Below are 12196 nucleotides of genomic sequence, written 5' to 3' on the forward strand. Positions count from 1 at the left end.
AAAGTCTCTGCCCACAACAATTTTGTAAATTTTAATCAATTCAACAGCCTAGGCCACCAAGAGACAGGTCAGGTCTGCCATCCTGGCTATTTGAACCATGGTTAGTGTCTGTGAAGAACAAAACCTTTTTTTTTTTAAGTCAAAAAGATGTAAGTTGTTATTGTTTCTGTTGAGGCAGGCAAATCAGCATGTCAAAAAGAAAAGAAACAAATCCACCTGTGAACTTTAATTACAATACAACTTTTTATGTAAGAGCATAATAAAGAAATGGAAAAGCCACTTAGAGTGAAAAGAACTACTGTAAATTGTGGAAGCTTGAATAGATATTTCTTTAAAGACGATATACACTCAGTGGCAGCTCAATCCAGACTGAGAAGGAATTGTGTTTGGTGGAGAGGCCACTCCCCTGCAACCCGACCACCCTCAGGCTATTGCAGACCCCCACGCCTCATTGGGAGGGAAAAGTAGAGTGGGCAAGACGAACAATAAGCGAAGGAGGAATCAGTAAGGCAGATGAACCTCCAAACACACAATGAGGAATCCCAAGTCTCACATCCAGTAGACCACAGGCCCCACATTTCAATAAAAGCCAATTTGTGGATGCAAAGTCTTGTTTTTATGGCACCCTTCTTGACAGTCTAATCACTATGCAGCTTCATAAATAATTCTAGGGTTCCAACCTTTATTTACTAAACCAGAATCTCTAGTAACAAAGCCCAAGAAAGTGTTCTTTTCAAAATCTTCAAGGGAAAAGAATAGTCTTTCCAACAAATGATGTAGAGACAACTGGACACATGCAAAAGAATGAAGTTGTGTCCCTACCTCACACCTTATAAAAAATTAATTCAAGATGGATCAAAGACCTAAACATAAGAGCTAAAACTATGAGAAGAAAACACAAAGTAAATGCTGTACCTGGCCTGAAGGCGTCCGATTCCTTTCTTTGTTGTTCCCTGTGGAAAGCCATTGGCAGTGACATCCAACGGCTGCTCAGGAACTGCACTCCAGCTGATGGCTGTGAAAAGATAAGATTCTGGGGTTAAAACTGTTCAGTTTTCTGTAAAGGTCAGAGGTGTTTTAATAAACATATTTCCCTACCACTGCAGACCCATGAGAGCTGGCTGGCACGTCAGAGACAGCGGCTGCCATTCTGAAGCCTGGCCTCCAGAACACAGCAGTATAAAGCGGTTCCTGATGCATCCTCCTCCTCATCATAGCAACAACCACTGAGCGTCTACCATATGCTGAACACACAGTAAACACATGAAATAGAGTTTCTCATTTATTCCTCGTAATAACCCTGATAAAGAAATGCTACTCTTCTCTGAAGATGAAGAAACTGAGGCCAAGAGGGGACAAGTTGCCCAGGGTCACACACAGTATGAACTTGACCCAGTGTGGGTGTCTCTCGAGCCCACACTATTGACCACTTGGATGGTAAACTGCCTACCCAGGCTGGGAGGGTACAGCCCCTCTGAGGTCATTCTGTGGTTGGGGCGTAAGTGGAACCTGAATCCCTTACCTGCCCCACAAGGAACAAGTCGGCCTGGGCTGTCAGCCTTTTTTGCCTGCAATGCATAGCGGCTGTGTTCAAATAGTAAATCTGACTGCTGTATTTTCACTTCTTGAACTCCAAAGCCTCTGGGTAGAGCCGAGACGTTCTGACACCTAAATGTGAGGGAAAATGCACGCAGTTTAGGCTCACTCCTTGAGAAAGAGAGTATCTAGGACTGTGGACCACATCACCACCCATGTCTTTGGTGGGAGGCAAAGGCCTTAGGAGGTGTGTGGATTTATTTATTTGCTTATTTATTTATGGGGAGTATGGTACTGGAGGTTGTGACAAAATAGAATCTAGATCATATCAACCTTATGTTTGGAGGAAGAACCCTTGTATCACTCTGAAGTGACAGCTAGGAACTGAGTCACCACTCCTCAAGGACTTCAGTAACATCAAACTCCATTCCAGATGTTGGCTTTGAAAGATTTGAAAACCGTAAGCAGAAATATTAACCTGTTGGCATCTGCTTCCTAGTGAATCCTTCAAACAAGCCAGAAACCAAGATGATCCTTTAATATAAAAGCTTTATTTTTTTTCCTCTCTTGAATATTTCACCCAAACTAGATGCCAACATGAAGTAGGTCTACAACTGAACAGACAGCAACTTAAAGTCTCAGAATCAAGAAAACATAGAAAACATCTTGGGTACAGAGCCTAGGGTTGCCTTTTCCCCCCTTAAGTTCTTTATTGGTATACAGTTTATATAACATAAAATTCACCCATTTAAAGTGCATAATTCATTTTTTTTAGTAGAGTCAGAGAATTGTGCAACGATCACCACAATCCACATTTACAACATTTTCGTCACCCCAATAAGAAATGCTGCCCATGTTGGCAGTCACTTCCCATCCCCTCTCCAGCCCCTGGCACCCATGAATCTACTTTCTGTCTCTATGGATTTGCCTATTTTGTACAATTCACTTCATGAAATCACACAAAACGTAGCTTATTTCACTGAGCATAGGTTTTTCAGGGTTTATCCGTGTTGTGACAGGTATCAGCACTCCATTCCTTCTTGTGGCTGAGTAATATTCCACTGCATGGATCTGCCACATTTTGTTTATTAGTTAGCCAGGTGGTGGACATTTGGGTTGTTTCACTCTGGGGCTATCATGACTAATGCTGCTATGAACATCCCTGTAAAGGTTTTATGTGGATGTATGTCTTTGTTTCTCCCAGGCATGTACCTGGCAGTAGAATCAATGGGTCATATCCTGGGGCTGCTTCCCAGAGTTGGCCTCAGGGTGGTACATTTGACAAAGACTCACAGCTTTCCCCAGCCACGACTCCATCCTGCCCTCAGTTACTACAGCATTAATCAGGTTTGGCTGCCCTTCTTCAGGGAGACCTCACTTGAGTGGTCATCTTTGTCTTCTATCTTTTTAAAAATTAACACTAATGATTGAGAGTTTTTAAACATTATGATAGCAATATAGGTACAGTGCATAAAAATTAGAAAACAGAAAGAAAAAAACACCACCCATAATATCATTATCATATTAATACCTTGGTGTATATCTTCGAAGCTACAATTTTGTTTTCTACTTGTGTATATACTTTAAGACCAAAATGAACTCTATTTATCTTCTAAATTGCTCTCTAAACACTATGAGCATCTTCCCATGTTAAATATTCATCAGTATTTGTTGTAACAAAAGCCACAATCTATTGCTGGCCATTTCAGTGGTTTCCTTTTGTTTTGTTTTGTTTTTCAATGAGAACACACAATGTTAAATGTTTGAGCACTTTCTTCATTATTTCCTCAGGACAAATCCTAACTCTTTGTACATCTGTATGTATGTATGTATGTATGTCCAAGGCTCTTTGAACAAACTCTCAGACTGCTTCTCTGAAACACTATTCCAGCTGAGCCCTCCCTCCCTGCCCTCCTACCTCCCAGTCAGTGCTCTCTGCATGGCCTCCTGGCTGTACGGGCACTTCCCAATGACCACAGCTGACAGGTAGACGGGCTCTTCTAGGAAGTGCATCAACAGTGCCCCCTGGCATCCCAGGACGTTCCACCGTGCCAACTTGTCACTGCAGGACATGGAGCAAGTTCTGTCTCCCCGGCCTGGCTTCACTCGGAGCAGCCCCACCTGGTGATACGCAGCACCAGGCTTCCCTGAGTCTCCAGCTTCTCCCGGCACACACTTGGCTCCAGTTCTATAAACGTCTACCACTTTGGCACCACCGGGGGCCATTCCAGTAACAGTAGCCAGTTCCTCTGCAGTGAGATTAGAGCTGTTGACTTTTGGTGGGTTTGAGTCACCTTCCTGATTGCCAAAACTCCGATGGTGAGCCACACAGTCAGAAGTCCCGGGCTCAAGGCTTATCTTTTTGATCACAGGACTATCCGGATCTTCACATTTCCTTTTACCTTCAGGAGCTTCTAGGTCACCACTGGCTTCTATTGATGGGTTATTAGCCCAATCTCTACTGACAGGACAGCAAGGCTGATCTTCAAACTCAAGCATTGGAATGATGGAGGCATCCCCACCTGCAGGAGAAGAAATCCCTTAAACCAGTGGTTCTCAGTGAGGTCCCCAGACCAGCTACATCACAGTCCCTTTAGGAACTTGTTAGAAATGCAAATTCTTGGAAACCACAGTAGACCTGGTGAATCAGAAACTCTGGAGGTGGTACCCAGCAGTCTGTTTTAACAAGCTGTCTAGATGATTCTAATGCAAGTTCAAGTTTGAGAACCACTGCCTTAAACAAAGCTTAATTCTATTCTCCCAAATGAGTAAGAACACTTGACCAAACTTCCCTAATAAGACTCCTCTGGGGCTCTTGCTGAAGACCCCATCCAAGACCCAGTTAGTTAGAATTTCTCAGGGGGAGGAGTCTTGAAAATGGAATAGTTTAACAAAGATCCCAGGTGATTCTTATCACAAGAAGTTTTGGAAACACTAATTTAGACCAGGGTGTCTCAACCTCCACACTGACATTCTGGGCCAGATAATTCTTTGCCCGGGGGCTGTCATGTATATTACAGGATGGTTAGCAGCCTCCTTGATCTCTACCCTCTACATATCAATAGCACCCCTGAGTCTGACCATCAAAAATGTCTGCAGATGTTGCCAAATGTCCCCTGGGCAGCAAAACTGTCCTCAGTTGAGAACCCCTGGTTTAGAATGAGCACTGTTTCCCAATCGCATTTTGTGGAATATTATCCCATAAGATGCCATGGGAAACAAAAGTGGACGGTTGATTTCACGGTTAAATAAGTTTGGCAAATAATGCTTACCATTTCCCCATCTTGGCGATTTATGTGCATATCCTCACAGTAAAGACTGACGTTTCTCCCTGCTGGTTTAGAGATTTCTGACCTACTTTGTGTTTACAGAGAATCAAAGAAAACCAGAGGTCAGTAAAAATCACAGCATCCCCTTGAAAAGGGAGCTACTCCTTCAGACTCTAACCTAATGTGTGGTGATTTCTACAGTGTGTAAATTATACATCTGTGGTCTATATAACCTAAGAGTGGGAAAGGCAAGAAAGACAGAAGTGGAAGTATTGCCAGAAAGGCTGGCTGGCAGGCTTCCAGAGACCTCACAAGGTGACAGTGACTTTGGAGAATTCACCAGGGCCTACCTCCCACACTAAAGATTTGGAGACTTGATCTTGAAAGATGCCTGAACTCAAGAGGCTGACGCATGCAGATATAACTCACAAGTAAGAGTCTGAAGTAGCTAACCCAGGCACCAACTTATCAATTAGTAATGGGGAATAAATGCCAAGGGAGCTAGGATAGTCACATTCTCTAGGTAGCATTCTTTCTTCCTGCAGACAAACCAGGGGTGGACATCACACTGTAAATATCACCCATGACTCGGAGTTAGATCATTGGTCCCAGATTTTGATTTCCCAGACCAGTAAAATTTCCAGATTTTAAGATCAATATAGCATTGTTAACTTTTTATTCTATCAAGCAACATCTTTAAAAATTCTAATTACCATTATTTTAAAAAACTGTATAGACTTCATAACCTTTAAATGGAAGAAATTAGCTTTTTGAAAAACTCACCGGATAGTCCTGCTTCTTTTCATCTGGCCATGGACCAGCCTATGGGCCACTGATTGATGTAGTTTGACTAAGCGGTCAGGCCAGCTGTGATGCCCAGATATATCTCTCTCCCCAAGAAGGCTACACCTGCCACTGAGGTCAGCCAGGCCCCAGCTACTCAAAGTGTGGTCCATAGGCAACATGTGGGAACTGGTTAGAAGTGCTCTACCCTTAGAGCTACTGAATTTGAATCTGCCTTTTAACAAGATTCTTGGGTGATTCACATACATATTACAGTTTGAGAAGCACTGAGTCAGGAAACATCCTTTGGTCCTTGGGTGCCCTGGTCCAAGAACACTTCTAAGAATAGAGTATGAATGAGCCCTGTCTCCTTCTGTATGTCATTTTTTCTGCTCTTTGTAAGCTGTATTCTATTTTTGATTTATGATCTTCAGTGATTGTCTCTTAAGAGTGATCACCTATCTGCTCTAATTGCGTGTGTTAGTTTTAAAGTTTAATCCTCAGGGGACAATCTTACATCCTTATTTCAAAGTTTTTAGGGTGAGGAAATTTTATGACCATGCTTGAGTTGTTGTCTACAAAGTGTAGAAATTATTCTCCATTTTCAAGACATAAAAACAAAGAACAGAAATGAGCCTCTAGGCCAGGTCTGGTCTTCTTGCCTAATGCAACCACAGCACCTGAACATCCCCTTACAATCCATCAAAATTTACCTAAACTAATCACGACCGTCTGCATTTCCTAAAACACTGAAGGGTAAGTAAGGGACTAGTCTTATTCACTGCTACATACCTAGTATGTCATACCTGCCTGACAAGTAGTAGAAAATACCTATTTAATGAATGAACAAGTGAAGTGAGTTCTGGGATAAATTATTATAGTACTCAGGGCTTTGGATTTCTAAGCCCTATTGTTGATTTCAGGCCTTGTGGGATTTCAGCTTTAAACTTCCCAATCCTGATCGGGAACTGAGAACTGAATAGTATGAGTGAAGCTCTCCCCATGTTTCCTTGGTAGAGAAGCGACTAGGCACACTGGGCTGTTCACAAAAAGGCACTATCACTGGTTGTAGCTACATTTCTGCCAAAGTGTTTTTTTTTGAGAAACATATCTGTGGATAAGACAACAATAAGGAAGCAGACAATGTAACATGAATCCAAAGGCTTGAATTTACTTACATGGTGTATGGCTGGAGAAAAACACAAACAAGAGGTCTGGTCTGAGTTTCCACAGTCCTCTCTGAGTTCCTGGGACAAATATGCTATCCTCCTTCAGGGTGGCAGCCAAGCGAAGCTGATGGAGAAGGTACCTAATAGGGTGCAGGATGTTATCAGAACAACAAACCAATCTCTGTGGTAAAGGGAAAGACTGGCTAGGTGATTACTAAGAGATAAAGAGATACTGCAGACCAATGGGACTGGAAGCGATTTGGAATTATGAGAATGATCTAGACCAGTGATTCTCAAAATGTGGTCCTTGAACTAGTAGTATCAGCATCAGCTGGAATTTATTAGAAATGCAACTTCTCAGGCTTCTCCCAGACCTGCTGAATCAGAACCTCTGGGGGTGGGCCCAGCAATCTGGGTTTTAACAAAGTCTCTAGGTGATTCCGATGCACACTCAAGCATGAGAACCACTGTCTAGACCAGTGCTATTCAAAGTGTAGTTCAGAGGCTGACATAATCAGCATTACCTGGGAGCTTGTTAGAAATGCAAATTCTGGGGCTCCCACCCAGGCTAAATCAGACTCTTTGAGAATGTGGCTTTACCTTTGGAAACTCCTTCTGGCAATGACCTCAGCATGGCTGTCATTGAGGATGTCTCCTGTGGCAGAGACAGGACACTAGTGAAGACATAGGGAACCTGGAGAGGCCCTGGTTCCTAGAAGCAGAACACAGCAGTTTCCCCAGCACCCAGGATGGCCATGTAGCCCTGGACACCTCTGCTAGTAAATATCACAATAATTAATGGCCAAGCATTTACAGCAGGATTTCCTCAACTCAGCACTACTGACATTAGAGGCTGGAAAATTCTTTGTTGTTGGGAGTCTGTCCTGTGTGATGCAGGAAGTTTAGTAGCATTCCTGGCCTCTACTCACCAAGTCCAGTAGCATACTCCCCTCTCCCTAGTTTTGACAAACCAAAAATATCTCCAGACATTGCCTGTCTCCTGGGGAGGGGGGGTGGAAAAAAAAAAAATCTCTGCTAGCTGAGAACTCCTGATTTATAGGGAAATCTTTATCTGAAGGACAAAGTTCCAGATCTTTCATATCCTGGTACCATGCCTGTGCTTATGGTGATGCAATTCCATTGAATTCAATCAGTAGTGGTCCTGGAACAGTCTCCTCATATTCAGGAGACAAGGCTAGGAGAATGAGGGAAGCAAGCTGGAGGAGGAATTCATTTGCAGATCCAGAAGGTGAAGATGCCAGAGCTCTAAGGGATTTCCATATTCCTTCTGGTACCAAAATCTCCATTTAATTCAGGATTGCTTTCTGGGGCTTCAGATCTGATGTGGAATAGCTAAGCCCAGGGACCTTATGGTTGGAGCATGAAAATACTGGCCAACTTTCAACCCACTCAGAAAGATGTTCCTGGCACGGCTTTTGCTTCCAGAGCTTATTTCCATTCTTTAAATGAGTTCTGTCCTTCCACCTGGAGCAACAGCCAGTGGGAACTCAAAGGTCAGCCACCTCAGGAATATGGCCCCTTTGCTCTGAAAGGAACAGGTAACATGGACGCCGGTTTCCAAAGCTCCCTAACAGGCCCTGTTTCGACCCCACCAGGCTTACCGCTCTTCCTCATTTTGGACTGGCCTATGCATTTAGTTCCTGTTCCCATTGAAACAACTTCTTTTGTCACTGAGGGGGAAAAACAAACCATTAAGTGAGGTCTCAGAATCCGAATGGTCCCTAGTCCTCAGGCTTAATAACTCTGCACATTCCTTCAGAAGGTTGACCCAAACTGAGGCCCGCGGTTTCTGCACGGCCGTCTCCCGCCACCAGAAGTATGGCTGCGCTATTTGGCAGTGAGCAGCAGAACATGCCCAACATTGCGGCTCACCCCTCCATCCCCCTACCCTGCCTGCCTCCCCAGTCCCTGCACAGCCCTGTGTAATTCTACCATCCGTGACAGGGAGACGGTGCTGTCCAGGGAGAAGAGGCCTCACCTTGCACTCCACCATCAGGGAAGTCGCAGGCCTGGCCAGCTGCAGGTTGTATCTTCACCACGGATGCGAGCAACGTCCACTCGCGGTTGGCCTCAGGCTTCCCTTGCTTGGGGAGCCTGCTCCCATAGTGCTCGTAACACAGCCGCGCAATCTCATCCGCGGTCCACATGGTGCGAGCTGGGGCTGAGACCCTGATCAAAACCCACAACCATGAGAAGGGCAGAAAGGAGAACTGATGCAAGATGCTACAACTCGGCACTGGTGCTTCAAGAGGCTTTCGAACGCAGCCCAAGCACGTTTATACTGAGGTTTCTCTGCTTGGAACTCTATGGGTCATCTTCTAATACTTCTCTGCCCTCTTTTCACCTTTAATGAAAGATCAAAGAAGTCTTAAATCTCATAACCCCAGAAGACACCCTATTTCTTCAAGCTGCTCTTAAAAAAATAAACAGTTGGATATTTAATACTGGTTCATTTTAGTGAATCTGAACTTAACTACTCAAAATGAAAGCATATGAGAGGGAAGTATCCTTGCTACTCCAATTTTCATTTGGAAATAGCAAGTAAATGCTGCAGACCTCAGCTTACTTGGGGCAGACCCTCCCCATACAAGGTTTATCTTTCTGGGGAAAAGGTTCTTCTTTTCTATGCTCTTTTTCAGATGTTTTGTTTTTCTCTTCTTTCCTTCACAGTTGATTGGTTCTTCACTTCCTTCTAGTAAATCTCCACTGATGCTCCCATCAAGAAGGCAACATTTTAGTTTTTCCTATGATATTTTATGATGCAGAGGGGAAGTGACAGAGCCTAGAGTTTTCTCACCAGTCAAGTGTTCTCCTCAGAGTGAGGGTTTTGGAGTTACCCTTCCTAGATTCTAATCCTGGTTTTTGTTATATATTAACCGTGCATTATTGGATAGATCACTTCACCTCTCTGTGTCTGTTTTTTCATCTGTTAAAACAGAGGCAGTAGTATTTAATCCACTGGCGTTAACGTAAGGCTTAAACAATATTTATAAAAAGCAACTGGTACAATGTTAAGCATAATTAATGTCAACTGAGATTAATATTACAAAAAAAGAACATTTGATTTTCCTGACTGATTTGCTTTGAGCTCTTTGGCAGGTAGTGGAAATGCAATGGAGATGTAAAAACCATGAATAAGAAACCATTAAGCGGATCAGACCTGAAAGAGGCGTAGGCTACTTTGCTAGAAACTCTCCCACTCTTGACTCTAACCATGCTCACTCAATGACCTCATTTGGATGCAAATGTATGAAAAGCTTCTTAGTAGAAAATGAGATCATATGGTGATGCACAAAGCCAAGCATGTTAAAAAAAGAAAAAAAGGTTCTATTGAGCCCCAATGTATATAGTAGACAACTGATTTTTCTACAGTGAGCCCCTTGCATTGTGTTAAATTAATTAAGCAAGGTCATCAGATTGATGAGTCTCTAATGCTGTGGTGGCCTACTTAAACAAACCAAGATCTCAGCATGTAGATGCCTCAAGGTTACAAAATCAAAACCGAAAAGGACAACCAACCACAACCAGCTAGGATTCAAGCTATAGCCAATCAAGTAATTTCCTTTCTTGCTTCTGCACTTTCTCTACATCAGTCTTTACCCTGGCTCCAGTCTGCAGAGGGTTCCTAACTACTGCTTTGGTACTGCCTGACTGGAATTGATTTCTGCTCAAATTCTTAAAAACTTGAATATGCCTCAGTTTATCATTTAACAGTTCTGATGTGCGGGCCTGTTATTTCAATAAATGGTCATGGTAAAGCAGACCATAGTGATTTAAACAGAAATCTGGCAGGAACTGACATAAACTGCGACTTTAAAGTCAGAGAACCAGCTTAAGTCTTTCATCTTCTGGAGCAAAAGAAAGCATGGGAGAATCCAGAATTCGTTTGGAAGGGATTTCCCTCTCATTTCTTGGGGCTGTGGGAATCACAAAGCATTATGCTTTAAGGCAGATACTTTGGCACCAAACTGAAATTAAACCAGAGGCACATATCACAAACCGTAATAGCCAAGGAAGACAGAGCTTGCCAGAAGAAACGCTGACTCTACGATGAAGCAGTTCAAAACTGTATCATCGCTTCATTCACCGAGTTGAGTCTGGATGAGCGTGCCCAGCAGCTGAATATTTTGCTACACTGGATACACTAAAATTCAAATCCACTCTCTCCTAGATCTTGAATAACTTCTTCGTATGAAACAATAGTTCAGTTTAACAAGCATCTCTTTGCCCACAAGACCGCATATTTTAACAATTGCGAAAAGCTCAAGAACCCACTTCCTTAAAAAAAAAAAAAAAAAAAGTTAAGGCAGATCAGCTGCCAGGCGAGAAAAGGCTTTAGCAGGGTTGGAAGGGAAGCCTACTTCCCTTTGGACCCCTTCTCAGCACCCTCCAGGGGCCCGAGATGGGGCCTATTCGGCCGGTTATGGGAGACTCCAACCCCGCGAAGTAGACACAACGTGCTCGCGCGTCCCTTTGAATTATCTGGGATGATGCCGAGAGGCCACGCGCTCGCCCGCAGCAGGAGCTCTCCGCGCAGGGGATGTTGGCATTTCCATGAAAGCAACAGTATTTTCCCACGGAATGCGCGGCAGGGAAGGCACGGCCCTCACATTCTCTTCTCACACAGAAAAGGCTCGGGAGAGTCAGACCGAAGGCATCTCACCTAGGAGGCCCAAGGCCCCCCTCAAGCGAGCGCCCTCCGCCCCGCGACCCCACCCTTTCACCAACACTTTCCTCCCACCTCCAAGAAGCGCGCCCTCAACAGGAGCGAGGAGAGCCCGCGCGGCGTAGCGGACATGACGTCACAAAGAGACGACTCTCCCAGGCCCCGCCCCCAGGGTCAAGCAGTGCACGCTGGTCCTTGCAGTCCTTCGGTGGGCGGGCCCAGGAGTCTTGGTGCTAGTGCTCAGAGTCCAGCGACTTCCCGTGCTGTGCTTAGGTACCGGTGAAATGGGATCAGGGAAGCTGACTACCCGGTAAGGTAGATTCAAATAGAATGATGTGTCGAGCCAAACTGTGAGCGTAGAACTGGTTAAGGAGGTAGTGAGGACTTTAAAATCCTATTTTCCTTCCAGCTTTCATCCTGTTTGCCATTTTTCTTGCCATACCCCACAGACTAGTTGTCTGCTTCTGCTTCAGTTTCTATTCCCAGCCTCAAGGCCAGACAGATGGCTTCTGCCTCCAGCCTCCTACCAAACAGCTCTTTAGTAACCTCATTAATCCTTGTTTGCCTTTTCCAGGGGTCCACACTGACACTAGTGTTGCCTTAAAGTCCAGTCTCTTATCCTGACCCTACACCCTCTCCCTTGGTGATGATTGTGTTCATTTTAGTTGACACCACCTTGCTGAAGGATGTGAGTTCTGAAGTGTTTCTTCTGAAATACCACCTGGTCATCTCACCACTGCTGCCAAGTGCTC

At 44.2% G+C, this 12196-nt stretch overlaps 1 protein-coding gene across 10 annotated transcripts in view; it reads right to left on the bottom strand.

Annotated features, from left to right (window-relative positions):
- ADAT1 (adenosine deaminase tRNA specific 1) overlaps nucleotides 1–11587 on the bottom strand; it is a 34436-nt gene extending 22849 nt beyond the window's left edge. For 4 of the 10 annotated variants that reach the window (XM_032486774.1, XM_032486775.1, XM_014566670.2 and 1 more), the window contains exons 1-7: nucleotides 8757–8925; nucleotides 8380–8448; nucleotides 7358–7412; nucleotides 6767–6897; nucleotides 3455–4058; nucleotides 1523–1668; nucleotides 916–1015 (exon numbers count right to left, since the gene is read on the bottom strand). In XM_032486774.1, the coding sequence (XP_032342665.1) occupies nucleotides 916–1015; nucleotides 1523–1668; nucleotides 3455–4058; nucleotides 6767–6897; nucleotides 7358–7412; nucleotides 8380–8448; nucleotides 8757–8925 (1274 nt within the window). The other 6 variants (XM_014566672.2, XM_032486773.1, XM_014566671.2 and 3 more) reach the window with 6 other exon arrangements.
- Between the last annotated feature and the right edge of the window lie 609 nt (nucleotides 11588–12196).

This window comes from Camelus ferus, chromosome 9 (genome assembly GCF_009834535.1).
Source record: "Camelus ferus isolate YT-003-E chromosome 9, BCGSAC_Cfer_1.0, whole genome shotgun sequence".
NCBI classification, from domain to species: Eukaryota; Metazoa; Chordata; class Mammalia; order Artiodactyla; family Camelidae; genus Camelus; species Camelus ferus.